We start from the raw sequence: 23,716 nt of genomic DNA, 5'->3' as shown, positions 1-23,716 counted from the left end.
ATCCCTACCACCTCTTGGCGCTCCCCAGCCGCCACTAGACCCACTACCTGCCTTTAGTGCTGTGCCTGATTGAGGCCGAGCAGGGGAGGTGCTCAGAGGCCAGTTGCAAGGCTCAGTGCCCTGGAGTTTCCTCCAAGCAGGTCCAGCCTGGGCCAGCTCACCTCCAGCGGAACCGTTTCTGTCACTTTAAAAACAACACGGAGACTGAAGGTAATTTTATTGGATTTAAAAATAGAAACTCCTTTCCCGCACCCTACTCTTTCACTCCTTTCTCTAACACCAGGACCTCTCCTGGAGAATCAAAACAGTATGCTTCTTTTTAGCAAAGGGCTTTGTTTTCTGCCCTCACATAATTTAGGCCTTAGAGTAAATGGATCAAGTGGTCTCACGATTATTCTTTTTACAGAAAAATCATGTGGAAAAGAGAAGCTGCTGCTGTGTCAGAGATCGCAGGCAGAGAGCCCACTCAGGCCAGCCCCCTGAGAAGTATGTGTCAGGACCCACTGTGTTAATTAAATACTTCATCCCATTTACTGTAACATCCTTGGTACATATAATTTTTTTGTGCTGCCCAGAGACTTACTCTTTCAGGGGAGATTATAGGCCATTTTCCACCCCCACCCTGTCTAGGCTCTCTTCCTCTCCTTCTCCACCCTTGTGCAGCCTCCATCTGTCTCCATTTCTCCAGCCCTCCTCCACAGCAGGCCTCCTTTTAGGGCTTGAAGTCTTCTGGGCGGATTTTCATCTCCACTCGTTTGAGGGAGTAGCTGGACCCGTGCCAGCCGTACCAGGTGATGCCGTCCAGGTGCTTGTTGTGCTCTCCAAGGCGGTAGTAGACTCCATTGAGGTTGGAGTCTGTGCAGCAGTTGTACCAGTATCCACCTGGCCCAGGAAACAGTGCTAGTGAGCTGAATATGTCCTCCCCTTGGAAATAGCTGAGAGACTGGACTTCAGGGATTTGTGAAGTTTTTTTGAGCAGTAGCTAAGCAGTTAGAGCCGATGTCAAAAAGAAATACCAAAGCCAGAATCCTAGCTGTGTAGTTGTAAATTCACTCTTTCTCCTCAAGTGGGACTGTGGGCTTACACTTCAACCTGCCCCCCGCCCCCACAAGCTCACCTTTGCGGAGCTGTGCGCACTTGTCTAAGCAGTTGTCGTTGTCCTTGTCCTTGGTGCTGAAGGCGGTGTTGTTGTGATAGATGAGGGCATCCTTCCCCACGTTGCCACTGTAGTTCCCCAGGAAGAGGCGATAGCTGTTCAGTTCATTGCCCAAAACAAAGTGGCTGTACTCAGCGTAGCGCAGGTCGCCCTCCCAGTCCTGTCAGGGAGGAGGCAGAGCCTTAGAAAAACTGCACCTCTTCTCTCTCTCCAGCCCACAGCCATACATCTTTTTACTGCTGGGAATCTAGTAAGGCTTTGTTCCTTGTTTACCCCACTACCCTGGGAATCAGAAAACAGGAGTCCTAGATCAAACTTCTCTCTTGAGTCACCATGTGGCGGTGATTAGTCTCTCTTTCTCTGTCCCTTCACGTCCCTCTCTGTAAGGTATAGATGTGTGGTTTTGCTGTATCCCACTCAGAGAGGTCATAAGAGTAATTTGAGAATATGGTGATGCTTCAAGGCCTTTGATGAGGGTTGCCAACCGGTATCAGTAAGGTTTGCGCATAGAGGACCTTGTGCCCCAGGCCAGAGCAGGGGCCACAGTGTATCAGCCCAGGTGACTCTTGGGTCACTGTGCTCTGGCCTGAGTCCAGCCTCTTCCTCTGTACCTACAGCCTCACGTTTATGAAAACTAGGAGAAACCTACTCTTCCTTGACTGTACTGCAACCTCCAGGAAAACCATTATAGTAAATATACAAGCCTATAGTGAATAAGAATAGGAATAGCGCCCCCAGAGTTGTGCACAGCTGAGTGTGGCAGCCTGATCAAGTCCCGGGGGCGCAGGCCTTGTAGTCACCTCCATCTCCACACGGAGCCGGGTTGGCCTTCTGGAGAGCCGGTGGATATGTTCATTCCCCAGCCAGAAGTCCCCACGGATGCTGCCAAAGCCCTGCTTGTACTGTTTCCAGTCCCGGTAGAAAGAGACAAGGCCACTCTTTCGTCTCTGAATGATGGTCCAGCCGCCACCTGATGTCTCCATGTCACAGAATACCTGGAGCAGAGAGGATGCTCTGGTCAGGGACCCGCAGAGGCAGGCAGCAGGAGTGTGAGGGCAGGCCTCCCTACCTTTCTCCCATCCCCGCAGAGCCAGTGGATGTGTGCACTTCCACAGTTGTACTGGCTCGGACAGCAGCATTCTACTCCAGTGCTGGCGAGCTGGGGCAGAGGGGTGGTCTGCTGAGAAAGAATTCTCAAAATTGAGGATGGGGGCAAGTGTACATACAGTTGAGAGGAAAGAAAATCCAGATACTTCTTATATGCTCCCTACATGTTCTCTTTTTTCTCCTTCCCCAAAGAATAAGTGCTCTAGGACGTGACAAGAGATTTCAACTAGTTAGGTGGTGGTTATAGAATTATCTAATTAGGTTAGAAGGTTTGTTATTTGGTTGATGATTCAAAGGGGCAAAACAGATGCTTAGACTTTTTCCCCCCATAAATTGAGTGTTTGGACAGCTGTCTCATATTTGGTATGTTTGCTTCTCTGTCTTGAGTTTCTTTTCCTTTAGTCTGTGACTAGCCCTGTTGTTCCCAGCCCTTTGAGGGGTGGAGAACAGATGGTAGAACATGGGCAGTGAAGACCTTACCTCCAGCTCAGGGCTGCCCAGGAAGTCATCGGGAGGAAGCTTATACACTCCAGAGATGCGGTAGTTCTTCTGGTAGAGGGACGAGCAGTCATAGATGGCATCTACCAAAGGAGCAGACCACGGGGGTGAGCATCCAAACCTAGGGGCTCCGTGGCAAGCAGGCATTCCTGCTGTATCTAAATTGGAAGTTGAAAAACTGAGACTTCATTTCTACTGTGAAATTCACATGGGTGTTCATTAGTAGGCAGCGTCTGGATTTGGGAGAGACGGGCATCGAGAGACCAAGAGGGGATGTATTTTGGCTTCCCTGGTGGTGAGGCTGAGGGGTGGGGAAGCCCTTCACCTGGATAGCCTCAACAGGTCAATCAGCAGGTGGTTTCAGGTTAACTCGGAAATAAACTATCCTGCTGTAGTTCTAGGCCATGAATTCTGGAAACATTACGATGTGTGAGGGCCACGTAACAGATGCTCCTATTTAATAAATTCACCTTCTAGGACAGCGAGCCTCTATTGCCAAATAAGTCATGAGTATCTCACAGAGTCTGGTTTTGTTGTTGTTTCCTAGTTTGTTTCTTTGTTTTTCAGAGGTAGTGGCTGCTGTCTGCCTACTAGGACCCTAATTAAGGGAGATAGATTTTACAGTCTTTCCCCCCTTAATCTAACACTGCTCGATTCTAACATGAAAACGCAAACACCCTGAGGAACCTTGGAGGCCTTCCGCTGGCAGTGTTATTAAAACAAGGAAGTGAGAGAATTGGACAGGCTGGTGTTCACTCTGGGGTTGATTTAAATGCTTCCTCGGCTGCCCTGGGGGCTACTGCTTTATGCCTGATTTTGTCTCCCTCTTCTAAATATGGAAGAGCATTGTGGAAGAGAGGCCTTCCTGCTAGGATGCAGAGAGCGGGCACTCTTGCTGTCGGGAAGATGCTTCCTGCCCTCTGTATCTGGGGATTCTTTTCCTGGTGAACACTGCGCTGGGCCTTTTAGAGAAGAGCACACAGATGGCAGGCCGTAGCAATTCCTCCTGAGAATTGTCCCAGGCAGAGCACATTGCGGGAGGGGACGGGGACGCTGGCCTTTGCCCTCAGAGTTCTTCATTTCCTATTACTGATGAAAACATCAACTTACTGCTTTCTCCAAGGGGCTACCTGGTTAGAGTATAAAGGTGACCCAGCACCTGGTAAAAGAGAAGAAAAATAAGGAATGATGTCCTGGGCAAGAGGAGTAAGAGGCTTGGCAGGAGAGCTGCATTTGACCCCCAGGGAACTCTCCGCTGGGAGGTGAGCAAGTCCCGTTTGGAGGAGCGGGAAGTGCACGGTCGGGTTCCTCTGTCTGGCCTGGTCTTCCGCGCGTCTAGTTCCATCTCACAGACCAACTCAGGACTCGCTTGCGTGGAAAATGGCCTAAGAATACCTTTTCAGTCCCGAACTGAGGGTCAGGAAGTACATGCTTCGAAAGTGGCTTATACACGTAACAGAATTTTCAAGCTTATTTCATGTTAAAGCTTTTTCTTCATTTGAACTGAAGGTTATCAGTGACTTGTTCTGTTCTTGTTTTGACTTGGTTTTTGACTTATTTTGACTTGGACCAAAAGTTTTTATATCAGCAAGAAATGACATATCTATAGGATATGCTCCTTACAACTAATAATTTCCTGATAATTTCAGAAAACCAAATTTCTCTCTAAACAATACATTCACCTTGGTGTGCCTGAGCCAAGCTAACCAGAAACTGAAAGTTATTTTGCACAAGAAAACATTATGTGTCTTATTTTGGGCCTACTAAAAATCTAGATTTCAGCATTGCATTTTCTTATTTCCTTTACTATTAGGGAGAATTGTATCTGAGATCATAGGAAAAAATAGAAATGTCGGAATTGAGGAACCTACAGGAGGCTGTTCTCTCCTGAACACAAAGAAATTCTTCAAATGGCTGTGAGCAGTGTCTATACCCTTAATTCTGAGCGCGTGAGAAGAGTTAGGTTTGCAGAGAGAAGATACAAATTTTCATTAATGCCCATTCCACTAAATCTTAGAGACAAGAGAGAACTGTTTTTGGCAAAACTTTTGCTTCCAGAGCAACAGATGTTATGTTTTTAGTGTTCATTCCTACTTCCTTAGGACTGAGGGTATAGCCTGTCAGCTCTGGGTAAGGAAGTGAACCAATCAGGAGACTTGAACGCTGTTTCTAAGATTTGCTGCGTGACTTTGGGCAAAGCACACAATCTCTCTGTGCTCCAGGAAGGTAATTCATACATTCAATATGCTGAAACATTGCGTGATGAGAGACCTGTGAAGGTACTGGGTAAGTTCACACAATATTAGAAATCAAAAGAGATACCCTATAAGCCTTTACTAAAGAGAAAATAGAGTCAGTGGCATGTACCCAAGAAAGTATACCCCAAAAACACCCCCAGTACTCATTCTCACAACCAAGTTACCTAGAAGCAATGCTGTAGGTGAGAGATGCTTGGCTGTTTGAGGCGGAAGGTAGTGAGTAGCGTGAGGACACGTTCTCCTTACCTGCTGAGGTCTGAGTGACAGTCTGTGCTGCCTGCAGCTGCATAATGTCAATCTGATTGTTCATTTCAGAGTACTTGCTCTCGGCGTCTGTGAGCCGCGACTCCATGCGCTTGGTGTTGCTCTCCAGTTCCATCACCTGCATGACCACGCTGACCCAGTCCCTCTCCTGCTTCTTGCTCAGTTCATTCAGCAGACTGCTTAGGTTGGCAATTTGGGCCTTGAGCTCCTTCACCTCCTCGCAGCAGGCGGCCACTTTGAGCTGTGCAGGTGTCTTGAGCTTAGGGGGCTTCTGTGGCCACACTGGGTGGCTGACAAAGGCCACGACGAAAATACAGAGCCAGGTCACAGCTGAGAGAGTCTTTTTCAGCATCTTTCTTGGGCCTGGGTGAGGAAGGATCTACCTTTGGGGGAATCTGGATATGCCCAGCTAAGGTTTGCAGAACGGCAGCTAATTGTAACCTTACCCTTTCACTCTTGATGGGCTTCCGACTTTATTGTTTTCTCTCTTGCCTTGCTCTTTGCTAGCCTTTCTCAAATCTTGAGTTTCTGAAAGTGCAGCTTAATTGGGTATCCTATAGCTTTCCTTCCTAAGCCTGAATCCCCTACAAACTCAGCACCTTAAATATTGTTTGCTGCCTGCACCTCCACTCCCACCATGGCCAGGCATGGCGCTTTAGCCCCTCCCAGCTCATCTGGGAGGGTTAGGTGCCTGTTGGGTGAAGTCAGCGTAAACTTAGGCCAGAGGAGGGGAGGAGGGAGATGAGGCCCAGTCTTTCTTTCCTTGCCTGCACAGCCTGTGGGCTGAGACAAGAGGACTGAATTCGTGTGTTTCCAGTTTTGCCTATTAGATTATACCCCTGCCAGCCACTGGCTCAGCTCTATCAGCAAGCAGAGCAGAGTCAGAAGAATTTCCACATTCCATTCTAAAGGTTATATAACCGTGGAGTGAGCATAAGCTAGGCAAAGAGCGTTGGGAATAAGACTCTACTCACTGAGGGAGACCTGTTAATGTAATCGGTGCTATTTATACGAGAATCTGGTATATTTTGACATCTTGCTGAATGTGCTTTTAACAAGGCTTGGTTATTTCTTTCTCTGATCATCATTCATTGTTTTATAAAACCCTCATTCAACCTGGATCTAACACTAGCTCACATTTGAAAATTTCCAACTTAAAACAGCTCTAGAAATAGAAGGATAGAGTAAATCTCTTAAGAAGCAAAAAAAGACTTTGTTGTTTGTATCCACAGGATTTGCTCAGTTGACTTTTTTTAACATACTTTCTCCTTCAACAAAGAGTGGGCCAGTATTAGCTTCTCACAGTTGACATTTGGCGAAGAGGTGTCAGAGATGACAGCAGGGATGAAAACTCAGGAGTGCTGGACATGGTTCTGGGGTGGTCACCCACACGTCCGTCAGTCTTTAGGCAGAACAGAGAACAGGCCCATCCTTGGCCCATGGTTCAAAACTTGAAAAATATATTAAATCAGAGAGAAAAGAATCCCCATCACCTAATGAATCCATATCTAGAGTCATGTTTCCCTCTTCCTATGCAATCTGGTTTGCAAATCTGAAATTATTCTCTATATATGATATATGTCCCTGAAAATGAGGATATTGTAATTTTTATGTACTATATTTGAAGGACAGTCTTCCTTTGAAAACAAATGGAAAAAACCTGGGATTTCAGCAAACCGTAAATCTTTAAAATGAGCTTTTCACTAAGAAATATGCAAAGGTCCCTTGGTCCTTAAATGATAACTCTGTCTTTGGAACGTACTCTTGCTGTTTCCATGTTATGGAACTGCCGAGGCAGCTCTCGTGCTGTTACTATTTGGTGTGGGTCCTTCACACACAAGCCTGATGCCTGACAACCCTCCTTCCCTACCATGATCCCCCAGAGTCCTTTTCCAGTCAAGGCTTCTAAAGCTGCTGAGAAAGTCGTTTCTGTTCAGGCAGCTGGAGTTACCACATTTTTTTCCCTCTATATCAAAAAGCAGTAGTGGTTCAGGGTTTGTTTTCTCACTTCCCTAGTCTCCTTTACCTACTAAGGGGAGAGGATGTTGCTGGCACCCTATAGCAACTTGTCATTCTGCTCAAAAGTGTCTGTTTAGAATTGGCACTGTCAGCCAGTCCCTGCTCTCTTTTTGCAAGTATCTAGCCCAGCTGGGCACTACAGTCTTAGCTGCATGGAGTTCATTTCGCTAATGAGAACCTGGCCCCAACTGTCAGCATCCAACAGAATCATTTAGCAGGGTCTGCTCAACTCCATGAGGATCTTCAAGATGATCTCTTGGCCATCCAGTGACACTGAGCTTAAACCGCAACTGTGCCTCGGAAGTGCCGTGTGCCATACAATCATATATAACATCACATGTGACCCTGCTGTCTTGGAGCTCCCATGTAGCGACAAGGTAGAGAAAGCATCATGAAACAGTGGAGCTTTATGGATTCCCAGCCAGCTTTTTGTTTGTTCTTCCCAGTAGCCGCCTCCCCTGCCCAAACAGGAAAAATATTATGAATAGATTTTCATATCTGGGCAGGAAATAAATCAGTCATTCATATTTGCAACCCATGGAGCAATCCTTTCCAGGAAAGGTAGGAGGGGGTTCCTGAGTTTGGATCAGAAGCATCTAGCTTTTAGCATGAGTGCCTATGCTCCGACACTTATTTTCTGGAAACTTATTTCTAACATAAGCCATAAATTGGACACAGAAGCTTTTTTTTGTTTGAAGATTTTCTTAAATTGCCTAAGCTGCCCAAGTGTCAATAAACCCTCCCAAAATTTTGAGAAAAATAGCTAATTAAGAGTATTTCCCATGCCAGAAGGTTATCTATCCTCCAAAATATCCACAACCCTAAGATGTCATAGATTCTGAATTTCTAAAAGAAGGAAATATAAGCCCTTGTTTTGAGTACAGCTAAGCCGGTAGAGAAAACAAGGCTGAATTTGGAGGACTAGAGCGGTTTCCTTTCTCTGCCCTTCAGTGAACAGAGTAACCTTAAAAATGAGAATTGACTGAGAAAATGTGGGAATCCTGGGTTGGACACCTTAGAGTTTTCCCTTTTCTCCATTTTGCTGGTGGTGAAAGAGGGTCATCTTGGTGCTGCTGGGAAAGATGTTTGTGAAAATAAAGTTTCTTTTCTTAATGGGAAAAGCCAGTGAGCTTTAACTTAGCCTGGAAGTTCTCAAAGACTTTACAGTCTGGGTGGCACGGCCTTGGACTGGCACCAAGGACTAGAAGCACTTGAGCAGCCTGCGGATTACAGAGCTGAGAAGGGCCTGGAGGTGGGCTCTCCTTCCACCCAAAAGGGAGTGTCACGTCTCATTTTCTTGACAATGTCCCCGTTGGAGAGACTCCTCCTTTTCTCGTGTATTCCTGCCCCTGCCTACACTTAAACCATTGCTTTCAAAATCAGTGAGGGAGAGGAACAGCTACCCTCAGTACCAGACTCTCAGTCTGTTGAATGATTACATCTCAGAGGAACCTGCCTTGTTGTTAGTTTAATTGTGTACTTCATGGGACTGTTTTAGTGCCTCTGAAGTCTTTTTTTTTTTTTTTTTTTTGGTGAGGAGGACCAGCCCTGAGCTAACATCCAATGCCAATCCTTCTCTTTTTTGCTGAGGAAGACTGGCCCTGGGCTAACATCCATGCCCATCTTCCTCTACTTTATATGGGACGCCGCCACAGCATGGCTTAACAAGCAGTGCATCGGTGCGCACCCGGGATCCGAACCGGCGAACCCCGGGCCGCCGCAGCGGAACGTGCGCACTTAACCACTTGCGCCACCGGGCCGGCCCGCCTCTGAAGTCTTTTAATGAGTCACAGCTTGTCTAACTGTGTATAGCCATTTAATACCTGACCCTTCTCTCACTCAGTCCTAGTTCTATCTCACCTGAAAGCCCAAGTCCATCACAGAAGGTATTTCTCTCTCTTTCCCAAGCCTTCTAATTTCTACTTCTACCAAAGAGTGTGTCCTGGACGTATTAGAAATCATTTCTCTCAGGCCCCCTCTTAGAGTCTATTATTTAATCATAGCACCGAGCAAAAAAAGTCTGTCTTTGATCTCTCTCAGGACTTTGTAGCAAACATCTGTTCTGTTAGCCACCATGCAAGTTGCAGAACATAGCGACAGTACCAGCCCAGCCTCAAGTGTCTCCCAGTCTAGGTGGAGAGACAGACAGCTGAACTCTAGGACAGTGTGACATGCTAGGATGGGGGACACAGAGGAGGAGGAGTGCCCAACTCAGATGAGGTTCTGGAAGGCCTCTCAAGTGAATTGATGCCCAGGTTTTACAGAAAAAGGAGGAAGTAGCCAGGAGTGGGACAAGGGCATTCTGAGCACGGGTGCAGCTATGTGAAAAATCTTGGCTTAGTAGGAGTATGTGAGTACTTGAGCATGACTTAGGAGTCGAGAAGGGAGAGGAATGTGGTGAGAGTTAAAGCTGGAGAGGTGGAGGGGAGCCAGGCCTGAGGGACCCCATGAGTCCAGGTGAGGGGTGTGATTGTTATTCTGGAGACAGAGGGGCCTGTGGAAGGAATCCAAGAGGCTTTTACCTCTTGTTGTTTTGTTTTCCTGAGTCTCACCAGGAAAGTGGCTTTTTGTAGTTGCGAAACAAGATTTTTAACTGGAAATGGGTGGTTTAGAACATCAGAATTCCTTAAAATTGTAATGCATTCATATTAAATGCCCTGAAGGAGTCATCTGGCTTGAGGATTAAGGAGGCAGTATATGAAGGACTTTAAATACTTGGGTCTAGAATCAGACAAACCTGGGTTCTAATCCCTTCCCATCACTTGATAGTTATATGACCCTGGGCAAATTACTTAGCTTCTCTGAGTTTGCCAGTCTGTGAAATGGAGATAAAAGTCATAACTATTTTACCTCACAGGATTTTTCTGAGGATTAAGTTAAATAAAGCAAAGGATTAAAAATAGCTAAGGTATTTTTAAATAATAAAAACAAATTTGGAGGAGTTACTCGACTAGAAATCAAAATTTATCATAAAGCTACAGTAAGTAAGGCAGTGTAGTAATGGCACAAGGATAGACAAATAGATAAATGGAACAGAATTGTATGTCCAGAAACAGACCCACACATAAATGAACATTTGATTTATGACAAGGTAGCACCACAGAACAGTGAGGGAAAGAAACTCTTTTCAATAAGTTCTTCTGGGTCAGCTAGATAGCCTTATGGGGGAGAAAAGGCTCTGACCCTTACCTCACACCATATGCAAAACTTCAAGTCCAAGCGAGATTTAAATTCTAAGTGTGAAAGGTAAAACTAAAGGTTATATAAGATATAATATAGGAGATTCTCTTTAGCATCTTGGGATAAGCAAAGATTTCTTAAACGAGATACAAAAAACACTAACCATAAAGGAAAACATTATTAAATGCAATAAAAGGAGTCGTTTCTGTCCTTTTGAAGACAACATACAGAGAGTGAAAAGGCAAGACAATGTCTCCAATACATACCTCCATGTATACTGTATATCTAGAACTCCTATCAAACAAAAAAAAAAAAGGTAGCCAATTAAAAGATTGGCAAGAGATGTGAATAGGCACTTAGTTCCTATTCATAAAATAGGAACTAAGTAGGTTCCTAAAAGAGGATATCCAAAAGGCCAATAAACACCTGAAAAACTGCTTAAGCTCATTAGTCATTATGGAAATTCAAATTAAAATGCCACTATACACCAACCAAATGGCTGAAATGGAAAACACTGAAAATGCCAATTATTGACGAAGATGTGGAGCATTTGGGATTTTCATACACTTCTGCTGGAAGTGTAAATTGGTAAAACCACTTTGGAGAGCAATTTGTCAGTATCTTCTAAAGTTGAACATACCCTGTAACCCGTCAATTCTACTTCTAGGTATATTCCCAACAGAAACGTGAGCACACATATACCAAAGACACGTACAAGAATGTTCACAGTAACACCACTCAGCCAAAAACTGAAAACAACCTAACTACCCATCAACAGTAAGATGGATAAATTGTGGTATATTCATACAGTGAAATGCTATTCAGCAGTAAAAAGAAAAAACTACTGTGGCATGCAACAACATGGATATATCTCACAAACATAATGTTGAGTGTTTGTATGGAGTTCAAAACCTGGCAAAACTAACCAATTGTGTCAGAAGTCAGACAGTTGTTACCTCTGGGGATGAGGAAAGGAGCTGTGGTTAGGAGCAGACTCGAGTACTTTTGGAATACTGGAAGTGTGTTGTTCTGTTTCTTGGTCTGGGTGGTAGTTACAAGGGTATCTTCACTTTGAGATAATTTATCAAGCTGTACATTCAGGTGTATACTTTGCTAAATATGTGTTATACTTCAACTAGGAAATCTATTTAAACATAGATAATGCACATAAAACACTTGGAATAGTGTCTGACACATAGTTAATATCCAGCAGCAGTATTTAAGTAGTATGCGATTATCGTTTCATCAGAAAAACCTTCCCTGCCCACGTGAATCTGAAATAAGTCCCCCATGTTATTCGATAAGTGCCCTGTTTTCTTCATGGTGTTTACCTGCACAGCACTTATTTCAGTTTGTCTGTTTTTTGACTATTTACTTCACTCATCTATAAGCTCTGTGAAAGCAAAGACCTTTGTCTGTCTTACCACAATAGCTCTAGCACTTAGCACAGAGCCCAAGATGAAAGACATACATAATTGGAACTTGTGAAATGAATTCCCAACAGACAATTCTCTTCCCTTAAAGAAACATCTGTTGTGGAGACTCAGAGTCTCTCTCCATGGTCATTGCCACTATTTTATCATGGAAAGTTCATCACAGGGCACTGCATTCTCTCTTCTGCTTTAGGTCCATTCTTCTTCTGTAGGTCTTAGTCATAGTATCAAAAAAGTGAGACCTGGAAGTGTTGAGATCATCTGGTTCAACTTTCTTTTTCTTTTTTTTTTTTTTTTTTTGCTTGAGGAAGATTGGCCCTGAGCTAACACCCGTGCTAGTCTTCCTCTACTTTATATGGGATGCCACTACAGCATGGCTCGGTGAGCAGTGTGTAGGTCCGTGCACAGGATCCGAACCCATGAACCCCAGGCCGCCGAAGTGGAGCATGCAAACTTAACCACTAAGCCACTGGGCCACCTTAAAAAAAGCCACCTTCTTTTTTTAATCAGTAACTTGAGGTAGCATCCTTATTGTATAATCACTTTGTATCCCTGGAAACGATTGATTTGTGTCTCACCCATCTTTCTTTACATACAAAGATCAGCGAGAGGACCACAGAGCATTTGGGGTAGGGTTTTGTCCCCCTCCTGTTTATTCCAGAGGCCTGTGTAAATCGTGTATCTGATTACTTCAGCCTGCATTGGCCTGTCAGTTAACCTTCAGCACAGCCGGAGCGGCCACACGCAGCAGCTAATGTTGAGGAGAAACCAAAGAAAGTAACATGTTCCCATAAAAACAGCCACCTCTCTGGGCTACTGTATTCTCCATAATTTATTCAGGAACCTAACAAGTCTTGTCTGTCCCCAAAGAGGAATAAAATGACCATTACATTGCAATTGCAGAAAATCAGTCTTAGCCAGAGACAAGACCCCGTTGGGGATGCAGGAAAGATCACAAGTCCATGTGCAGCCACCCTGGGGCTGCAGAGCTTCCCTGTGGGCCGGACCTCTGCCACCCTGACTTGGGCAGCACTAATAGGAAAAGAGGCCTGTAACTCTTTGACAGTGTTAGAAAAATTGAACCAGTTGTTCTTGAGCACCAATTATGGTAAGGGTGACTGAGCTGTACAGTCTTCAGGCAGAGGGCTTGATGGGCAAACAAACCCCACTCTGTGTCTTTAATTCTAAACACATGTTCCCAAAGTGTCACTTTTGTGTTGCTTGGAAGTATGAGTCCTGCTTTTACAGTTGTTTCCTGGCTTCTGAAAAGGTACACTGTCTTGTTCTGTTCCCCCACCTCTGCTAGAAGAAAAAATACTCCATCCAGAGGGGTGAGGATTTGCTCATAGCTCCTCACTTCTCAGCAAAAGCACATTCCAAACCTCTGGGCTCATGCTGACTTCAGAAGTGCCAGTTGTACCTCTAGGAATCTGTACCCCCTTGTAGAAAAGCTCCAAGCAGCACAGAGTGGGTGGACAGAGGAAACCTCTGTGTGGCCAGAGCACAAGCACAGATTGTATCTTTCATTCTTAGCCCCATCTTTGTTTAATGTCCTTTTACATCCAGCCATACCCAAGGGTCAGTTCTCTCATGAATCACCGGTAGAGCGTAACTTTACTTCTGGCTGCTCTGAAGACTTCCTGCAGGTTCACTGTACAACAGCTTGCCTTTATAGAGCGTCTTACAAACCCCAAGGAAAGCTGCTTTTTCGGTGCATCGGTGAGGAGCTGTACAAAGGGAAGAGTCCTGGGGTTTCTCCTAAAGCTGACCAAAAGGACAGAAGGTCTTTCCTTGCAGCTCAAGACCATTCTAAGGGGAGAAGCGTGCTGTGGTTCAGTAGTAAACCTCTGCTCTGCCACTGCATCTAGCTCATCCTCGGGAACACCTCGAGTTAATGACACCACCCTTATGGCGAGTTAGAGAAGCTGCTTCTGATTTTTATGTATCACTGTGGGAGGGGAAACAAACTGCTGGCGATGAAACTGTAGCACAGTGCTCTGGAACCTTAAATTGTACCCTGTATCATGATTTCGGAGATGTTCAAGTGTGAAAAAAGTGTGCGTCTTAGAGCTGATGCAATATAGTAGGTGTTGGGTTCTGCTCCATGGCTACCTCTGACACAGTGTGTCCCAGTGATGATGAAATGTATCAGTGGTGACACCACTGGTCTCCCCAAATTCTTTTGGATATCTCATTGGCTATGAATCTTAGTAATCCAATTAGTGTGTGTCATGGTCCTCTTCTGTCAGTTTTTCCTTACCAAGAAAGTAGGCATATTTTTTTCTTTTCCCTAATCTCAGAATGGGCATCAGTATTTCTACAATGTGGCCTAACTCCTTAATGGAGTAGAAGGCCAGCTCACATCTGCTTATACAATTAAGTGTGGAGAGTTCAAGCTGCCAAATCACTAGTTGCCAGCTTTTTAATTTAATTTTTGTTTCCCAAATTCATCCACATAATAGACTGAGTCAGAGCTCTTGAACAGTGAGAAGCCAAGAAGTCAGAATTTTACCCAAAATATCAACTCTGCTTTGAGTCAAGGCAGTTGAAAATCAGCTTTGGAGTCAGTCTGTCAGCCCTCCCCCCCGATTTGTTCCTTTTCACCTTCCTTTCCCTGACAGCTTCTTTCTAATCGTCTCTCTCAGAGCTCTTCATTTCGCTTTGGATATGAAGAAGCGGAAAGGAGGAGAAAAACCTCCAGGCGTCACCAGAAAAGTAGCAGTGCTCATTGTTGTAGAATAAAAAGATAATGGCCAATTTGTCAAGAAGTGTTGACAAGAAAGATAAAGTTGGAAGTAATTAACTAGCTGACATGCTGGGAGTGATGTGCCTGCCAATAGCTTCCTAAATCAGCCAGAGCCCTGGAAATGCGACAGCCATTCATCATTTTTACAACACGCCTCTGACAGGCCCCTGAGTTGGAAGGCCAGCACAAATCTTGTACTTAGACTCTCTGGGGCTCTGCAGCCTCTCAGTGCCTTATGCAGGGCTGTGCTAGGGCACCTGGCCCCATGTCCAGCCAGGAGGTCCTGGTGGTGATGTGTCAAATGGAACAGCTTACCAGGCTTATCGCTGAGCACTGTCCATCCTCAGGGGATGGGCACTCTGATTCCCAGAGCCGGCTTTGCAGACTTCTCCAGGACAGATCACTTAGTGAGCATAGAGTGCTGAAGGTGAGCTCCTAAGCAGCATTCCTGGGGGCCTGGTAATCTGACAAGTGCTGCTGTCAACCAGCCAAGAGGGTACGCCCACCGACTGGTTCATACATGGGATCTAGCAGCAGGATGAAATGATTATGCAGCCATTACAAGTGTTTATGAAGACTCTGGAAAAAGTGGGAGTTGCCTATGTTATATGAAAAAGCATAATACAAAATTATATGAATACTCTGGTCACCACTATGTATAAAATATGTATTTATTTATACAGAATATGCACAGGTTAAAATCATATTTTGGAAAGGTGATTATATTGTGGTGAGCTTCCCTCCCCCAAATTTTTCTTAAACAAAAAAGATATACTTCCCCTACCAATCATGAAGAGAGAATTTTTTTGTCTCCCTTTCCCTAATCTACACACCTGTTAGCATTCTATCTTTTTTATTGTTAAGCGCCCCCACTTTCTCACATACAGAGTTACATGTCCTCTAGCAATTGTGACAGACATACCATTTAAACTGTGACCAGACAAAAGAAGGGGTGAAGACACAGTAAGAGCTCTCTCCCCTCAGGCCTCTCTGGACTGCAAGTCAGGAACCCATTTTGATCGTCCATTTGTTCGTCCAAGGCGTGCCACCTCTCTTGCACCAAATCTTTTTTACCTTGGTGCCTTAGGTCCCCGAGAGCTCCAAGGACACTGAATATCCCAGCTTTGACACCTTCTAATGAGGCCAGCCTTCTCTTTTGTAATATGTACAAAAAAGTAAAGTTACTTTTCCTAAGTTCCTGAAGCAAGAAAGGAAAGTCTGCCCCTGCGAGACCCAGGGGTGCTTTTCATCACCTGACCCTGGCTTTCCCTAGAGTGGGTAACTCTAAGGCCTGCCGGTCCCCCCTCGCTTTCCCTGCTGCCTGTGTGTAAACTGCCCCTCACCACCTTTCTCCATGTCACATCTCAGATCATCTCACGTTGCTTTCTGTCTTCATTACTGTGGTTTTACTTTTAAATTACCCTATTCAAAAAGAGACTGTTGCATCCTTGAGTTTCCCAGGCCATTTGCTGCTCCCTGAGTCCCAAGGTATCTGCATGATTAAGACATCAGGGCCCAGCCAACCCCAAATCTTCCTGGTTCTGTGTGGGAATCAAGCCATTTTGTCTTTAATCATACGTTGGGCACAGAGCGAAGTCTCAGTGCTGGGAGAAATGATGGGGTGATGGGAAGCAGTTACCACTCTATAAGAGAAACAAGAAAAACTGCTTGATATAGTGCTAAGGACCTGAAGCAGTGTCCAGCTTAGCCCCATCTTGGCTGCTCGGGAGCTCCTCAGTCAGACCTGCCGAGGTCCCGTCAGCTGTGTTGCATGTGTCACCAGCCTAGTGCCAAGGGAATTCAGAGAATTCTTAGTTGACAGGGAACCAAATAAAACGCAGACTGTGGTATGCACTAGAAATAGACAGGAGAGAGAAGGCCCAGAGCCATTTGGGAAGAGTGTATATCATCCTCATAAATTCCTGATGGGAGCACTCGGAAAGCCTAAGCGGTCCCCCAGATGTGACTGCAGATGCTCCTCATTTGACTGACTCTCGGACAGGCTCGGGCTTTGTGTTGAACAGTCCTGCATCACCTTGCTCTTAATAGCTGAAGGTCACCAAGGCGCCAAGACTAAGAAATGAGAACCAAATGAGCCATACAAGAAGGAATTAGCAGGCCACATTACTTTGGATTTGACATCAGTCCAGAAGCCAGAAGTCCTAGAAAACCCTTCAGGAAACAAGAGTTCTTCAGGTTTCTCTTCAGGTGGTAGGAGTGGCATTTGGATGCCAAGCTGGAGACTCTCTTATTGCTTTGCTGTGGGTCAGCATGAAGACCTTGAACAGTTGATGACCGACCCTTTCTGTCAGTCTCATCCTCAGTGAAACTGGTCACCACCTGTGTCTGAAAAGCACTGAGGAGAAGCTCGAAAGGGAGAGTCGTGGAGAAGTAAATAGGTCCCGCTCCCACGCTAGCTTCTCAGCATCACTCTTGACGGGGAATCTGCCAAGGCAACGAGAACTTCCTTCACATCTGAGTCACGTACTCAGCTTACACACTTTCCCTACTTCTGGAAAGAGATTTTCAGATGGTAGGGAGAAAAGATGCCTGGTGTAATCTGTTTGGTATGGAAGGCATTGAGGCAATTTCTTATCTGTGTTGATTAATTCTGCTCAACCCTAGAAAGTGTTTCCCTCAATTGCCAAGAATTTTCCCAGTTTCAAGCTCTTCAACTCAGCTTCTTTTAATAAAAATTAAATCTTGGGCTGGGGGAGGGGAGGTGGGGAATGAATGAGTGATTATGTCTGTATTTTTCCTCTTTTTATATCTCAATTCAGTGTGTTTTCCTGTCTGTCTCTCTTCACGGTCTCTCTAACACCGGGTTCCTTTGTGGGCTCTGAGTTTTATTATGTGGATAGGCACTTCCTGTTGGCCCTATAGATTCACAACTATAGAAAATCTCAACTGGATGTTCTCACTGGGAAAACAGAGTCGAGTACAAATAACCCCTCTCTACCCATGTTGAGACAGCAGCAGGAATCGGTATCCACCAGCTTAGAAAGTTCTTGTGACACAGCTCTCCTTTCCCTCTGGCCTCTGCGCATGGAGAGGAGACGGGAAATCTGGTCAACCTGTCATTTCTGCACACTGTTGTCGTGGGCACGTTGCTGCCTAAACCTTATTCTCTCTAAGCTTGTGTGTTGTCAGCTCTTTTTAACCAGACCAATGTCAGCAGGGTCTGGTTTGTGTTGTTAAGCACTCTGCTGTTGGGCGGCGGCTTTGAACAGTTTGCCCTTTATAAGCCTCCAGCATTAATTGGGAAAGACTGAGGGGCACACAAGGGAGCGTTTATAGAACAGGCTGTAGAAAACTCCCAGCTGCCCCATAAAATAAGAGTTCCTCATTAAGGGAGCTTTTGAGCAAAGGTAATTTCTTCACATGAGCCAAACATACAGTCTCTCCCTGCAGTCTCATAAAATCACATCTGAGTTTAAAAGGGGAATATTTCTAAGGACACCCTCGTGTCACCCAAGTAGGCAAGAGACTGGGGACTTAAGCTAGGAACTACTGAGCTTCCATGAAGGCTTATTTATCCCATCCTTTGTGACCTGGGCTCTGTCTGTAGGCCTGGCAGCCTTGAACAAGCTGCCTCGGAAAAGCCCGCTGGCAGCATGGCTGACTGTTGTGTTAGGAGGATCAAAGGTGAATCAGTAGCTTCTGAAAGGAAATAAGAAATAGGGGATGGGACTTAGGGGTCAGAGGGGAGTGTCAGCCACAGGATCAGTGAGGAAGTTGAAATGAAGGCACGGTAGGGCTCCTTTCTCCTGCATGGGAATTAGAGCGAGTCCCATCCAGTGCTTCATTCATTCATTTTACTGGGTGCCTGCTGACGCTGAGACACTGCCCCTCCCCTTGCAGAGCTTACAGTGTACTCTTAGCTATTACTTAAGATTGTTTTAAATGGTACAATTTTTAAGGGCAAGGATGACATCCACAGCCCTACTGGGCCACTGTTTCTTCATATATAAAATGGAAATATTAATAATATCATCTGCTTCATAGGGTGGAGATAACACATTTAAGCAGTAAGCACAGTGCCTGGCACATCAAATGAGCGCTCAATAAATTTAGATATCTTTTTGTTGTTGTTATAATACATTGCCTCCCATGATAGAATGCCAGAAGTCATGGAGGAAAGAGAAGAAGTTGAAGGTCCCAAACAAGAAACAGACTCTCTTGATCACCAAGAGTTTTGTCCACTTACCTCTCTAGAACCTCTACATCTGCAGTTGTGTTCTCCAGCAGCCTTGTAGGCATGCATGGGAGACTCCACAGAGGGACAGAAGAGCATTGTAGCTTAAGGAGAAAGCTCTATTGGAAAATAAAATGAAAACAGGGAGGACAAAAGAATAAACAGGTGATAGCAGCTAGTTAACTTCAAATCTGTACTCTGAACAATTGAAAGTAAGGGTGTACAATCTCCTTTCATTCAGGTCCTCAAATCAGAGGCCAAGAATGTAGTATTTGAAAGGGACCCTTCTTCAGACTGATCCCATTCATTTTTCATGAGTATGTTTTAGTCCATTTAGTCAACAGTGTAATTTTTCAGTGATTGTCCTTACTGTTGGACAAGAGCTTATCGTGAATCTCAAGGTACATCCCCAGTTTTCGTGGCAGTTGCTAAAGGCCTGGTCAGTAGATCCCCCAGTGAGCCCACTCCCTCTCCTTCCTTCCCACTGGGTTCTGTCTGCATTCTTGCCTGCCTCCACACACATCCAAGTGGGAAGTGTTATGCAGATGCCTTTTATGGACTTTCTTCTAAAGGAGATGGGACCCTATGATGAGTTTTCTTTTTAGCTTTGCAAAACTATGTCAGTCTGTCTTTAGAGGAGGTATGTCAAAGCCATAGCAATATTAAGGTAAAATTTGTATTTCTCCTCTGAGGTCTCTAGTCACTTCTTCCTTATTTTGATCAGTTTGTTGTAAAACTCTTCTTTTTATGCATAATAAGTGGGAGAGTGGTGTGAGAAGAAGCTTTTGCCTATTTTTGTGTTGCTTTATCCCCAGAGTCAGGCAAGCTGTGGTAATGTTTATAATTTGTTCCAGAACACAAGATTGGAAGACATTTATTAGAACTCTTGGATTTTCATGTCTGATTCTTAGGGTTAACATCTTTTCAGGCAAAGAACACCTTATCTTCCTCATCAGAACAGTTTATTCCTACCAGGGCCATCCCAGTAGTTCATGTTAGGACTAAAAATAAGATATAGAATATATAATTATATATATTTATATATGGTATGTTACATATTTGATTATAATATATCATAATATATAGAATATTTACTGGCTTGCTTTTTTCCTGTCTTATCGTTCAAAAATCTTTATTTGGGTTCGAGGAACTAGACAATCACAAATCTGTACCCAGTAATATTAATTATTAATACAGTTTACCCAGCCCCGCATGAGCGAGCCTCAAAGTCGAGAACCTGACTTAGGGGGCCAGAAGGAATGGGGAACTGCTTCACAATGAACCTGCAGTGGAGTTAGTCCCTTTGGACTTGGCTTTCCATTCTCAGCTTGGAAAAACTCTAATAGGGCTTCCTAAAGGAAACCATGATGTTATGGCTTCACTGTGAAATTAAAAACATTTCTAAGTTCTGCAGCAGACTGACTCAATGGAGAACATTCTAGCTCATTGCTTTGCTTAGGACGAGCACAGAAGCACAAGTGGGCTGGGCCGACCCCGTGGCTTAGCCGTTGAGTGCGCGCACTGCGCTGCTGGCGGCCCAGGTTTGGATCCCGGGCGCGCACCGACGCACCGCTTCTCTGGCCATGCTGAGGCCGCGTCCCACATACAGCAACTAGAAGGATGTGCAGCTATGACATACAACTATCTACTGGGGCTTTGGGGGGAAAATAAATAAATAAGAAGCACAAGTGGGTCCACTCAAGAGATCTACCATGAGGTTGCCTATCTACGCCTATAGATAGAGAAGAGGGAGGGATAGGTGTATGGTGACTTTCACCTCTGGTTGCAGAGCCTAGAGCCTAGAGCTTGGGCACGCGACTTGAATAGTCCTGTTCAGGATGAGTTTGGAACTTGCATTGATGATTTCCTAGTGCTGTCTCAAGTCTCAGGCTTAGATGTGTTTTTTCTGTACACAAGCATATAACTATGTTTCTAGCAACTTCTGTCCTTGGACAAAAACAAATGAGGGAAGAAGCATTTATAAGGACCTGCTTGGCAATTTCATATCCGTTATTTCATTTAATCCCCTAAAGAACCCTGTCAAAGAAGTAGTATTAGCCCCATTTTATAGATGAGAAATTTAAAACTCAAAAAAGATGACTTGTTTATGATCACACAGCTTGTAAGTAGCGGAACTGGACCTCCAGAAATTTAAATCCAGGTCTTCTGACTCCAAATCTGAAGCTCTCCATCCCCCACCTGCCTTAACAAAGAAGAGACGTAAGACTGCTCCAGGTCACATGAGGACTATCTCCATTCATCATGGGCCTTGGGGAAGATCACTGCCCTTGTGGGCCTTAGTTTCCTCAAAAGTAAAACGGGACTGATAACACCTGCCCTTCCCACTCTCTCAGGGTTATGTGAGGTCAAAGGAGTGATAGGCTAGGAAGATGATTTGAAAAGTGCTTTGTAAACGTGAAGCATTAGATTATTACTTTCACAAATGTTCACTTCTCTAGTTCATCAGATTTCTGGGCAGTTCCCTCTTGGTTTTATTAGAAGAAATGTGGTGGAATTTGAGTTCTTAAAAATAATATTTATAACAGCAATCTCTTGCCATACTACCACATTGAACCCAAATCCTAGAATTTCCAAAAACCACTTAAAAATTAATTCTAGTCAAGTAGACAGTTTGTACTCAGGGCAGTAAACTGGATCCTTGCTCGTTAAACCAGTCTAGACTCCCAAGCTGGTCTGTCACATTTTGCTCCCTACCTATAAGCAGATATAATTGTTGTTGTCTTGTGACTTTCTCAAGCCTGTTCCCTCCCTCTTTTCCTTCCTTCCCTAACTGAAGCTTCTGCCTAGTGTTGGGTTAGTTGCTGTTTTCCCTCATGTTCACATAAGTTCCTATTGGAACAATGGTCTAATCCCCACAGCTCTCCTACTCTCAGGACCTCTTTGCAGCCTGTCTTACAAACCGCCTCCAGGTCCCAGGCCTTCCAGTGTTACTGCCTCACTGCCCCAGTACAGTTACAATCCTGCAGCCCCAAGTGGCCACATACTCCCCGCAGATGACATCAGCAATGTAGCGTATTGTTAGTGAAAAGCATCTCTCCGCCAGAGAGACTGGGCAGGTAACTCTGGATGTAGTCCCTTCACAACCTGCTGCAGAGTAAGGGGTGGTCCTTGAGGAGGGTCTAAGGAGGCATCTGAATTTGAAGGAGATGGTCTCTTTGAGTCGAGCAGGCAAGATGGTTACACAGCCACACTCCCTGGGATTCTCTGTCATTGACATGGATGACCCAGCCTCAGTGCCACTTCTGTGTCACCCACAGAGCCTGATGATTTTTATTTGTTTTGGTTATTCTTATTAGTGAAGGCGACTGATGAGAGGAAGTAAGAGTTAAAAGCTCAGAGGTGTCTCATCTGGTTGTGCTCTACAACAGGGGTTATTTTGGATCTAAGGTTTCTAGTTCTTAAACAACAGACGTGTGCTGCCTGACTTACAAATTTGAGAGGAAACTAGTCTGTGCTGGTTGGAGGAACGGCCCCAGAGCAAGCAAGGCTTCCTGTCTACCAACTGTTGCCCCCTCAAAATTAGGAGTATGGGATCAAGATGAATCCATTCCTCAGATGAAATCATTCAAGTTGAGCTTTCTGGGTGGAAAAAGATAATTCGTGCTCTTTGTGCATCTGTAAGACATTGTCCCCAACATACTGGTGAGCCGTCTGCCCACAAATGACCCCCTACCTCCTACCCTCTGACATGTTGAGTGTAACACCTCTTCCTTTTGTTTTCCCAGCATTAATAATAAGCTACAGCAGCCAGAGGCAGCTGCCGGGGTGTTAGAATATGCCATGAAACACTTTGGAGAGCTGGTAAGTGCCTCATTCCTTTTAGAAAAGCAAGAGGTAGTAACCTGGCTAGGGAGGCACTTGGCCACGACCTTGAGAAAGTTACTTTCCTTTTCTGTTTTTCTCCCAATTGGTAACAGTCTAATGCTGACTTACCTGTATCTTAAGGATGAAGGAGACAAAGAGTATCTGGACTGTATTCAAACTGAACATAGATCATGAGGACAGAATCTATATTTATAAATAATAAATATATGTATATTTATATGTATATTTATAAATAAATCTATATAAATCTGGTATATATCAAACTCTTAGCATGTGCCTAGCCCTTTCCTAAGTGCTCTATATACTTCATCTCATTAAATCCTTACAACAACCCTATGAATAGGTACTGTTGTTATCCCATTTTACAGGTGAGGAGACTATGGTCCCAACAGAATAACTACCTCGCCTAAACTGAGAGGGTGAAGAAATGACAGAACCAGGGCTGGAACCTGGGCAGTCGGGCATCAGAGCCCAGCTGTTTCACCCTGACCTGAGTTATCATTGTGTCGTCTGTGGTATCTAGCATTGCCACTGGCCCACAGTTAACACTCAGTACATACTTCAGAAAAAATCACAGCCAGTTCTCCAGGAAAAATATACTATAATTTTTACCTGATATTGAGGGATTGTTCCATTTCATTATTGCTTATGTAGCTGCTTCTCTCCTGCCATCTTTGCCCTACTAATATTAAAATGTTTCCATTACTCTCTATGGTCCTGGGAGGGTGTTTTGGTAACTTCCTAACCATATATAAAGCATTGACTTACTCAGCTTAGCGTTGACTTCCTGGAAGGTCAAGAAGTTCTGGGTCCATATATTTGATGAGGAACCTTTTATTAGTTGTGTGGGTCACTTACTCTGGTTTGCCTTAATGAAGAGCCCAGTGTGTTAGAGTGAAGAAAATTGTGACTACTTCACAGGCTTTTGCCTCACACAACGGCTAGTAAATTGGACTGAAACTTTTAAGAGAATATTTTGGCATCTTGAGCACCTATCTGTAACTAGACTAAGAA

General features: G+C 44.6%; 2 protein-coding genes across 5 annotated transcripts in view; one reads left to right on the top strand and one right to left on the bottom strand.

Moving 5' to 3' along the window:
• Positions 1 to 23,716, top strand: part of MTOR (mechanistic target of rapamycin kinase) — a 123,861-nt gene that overhangs the window by 54,772 nt on the left and 45,373 nt on the right. For all 4 annotated transcript variants that reach the window (XM_058552883.1, XM_058552882.1, XM_058552880.1 and 1 more), the window contains exon 29: positions 22,603 to 22,678. In XM_058552883.1, the coding sequence (XP_058408866.1) occupies positions 22,603 to 22,678 (76 nt within the window). The remainder of the gene's footprint in view (positions 1 to 22,602; positions 22,679 to 23,716) is intronic.
• On the bottom strand, positions 320 to 5,823 carry ANGPTL7 (angiopoietin like 7). Its single transcript, XM_058552885.1, has 5 exons — positions 5,266 to 5,823; positions 2,744 to 2,844; positions 1,957 to 2,151; positions 1,118 to 1,316; positions 320 to 882 (listed from the first exon to the last, which is right to left on the bottom strand). Exons 1-5 carry the CDS (start codon positions 5,633 to 5,635, stop codon positions 713 to 715), a joined length of 1,035 nt encoding a protein of 344 aa, XP_058408868.1. The 5' UTR covers positions 5,636 to 5,823; the 3' UTR covers positions 320 to 712.

The sequence above is a fragment of the Diceros bicornis genome, chromosome 13 (assembly GCF_020826845.1).
Source record: "Diceros bicornis minor isolate mBicDic1 chromosome 13, mDicBic1.mat.cur, whole genome shotgun sequence".
Classification (NCBI taxonomy): Eukaryota; Metazoa; Chordata; class Mammalia; order Perissodactyla; family Rhinocerotidae; genus Diceros; species Diceros bicornis.
This window is presented reverse-complemented; position numbering and strand designations above follow the sequence as displayed.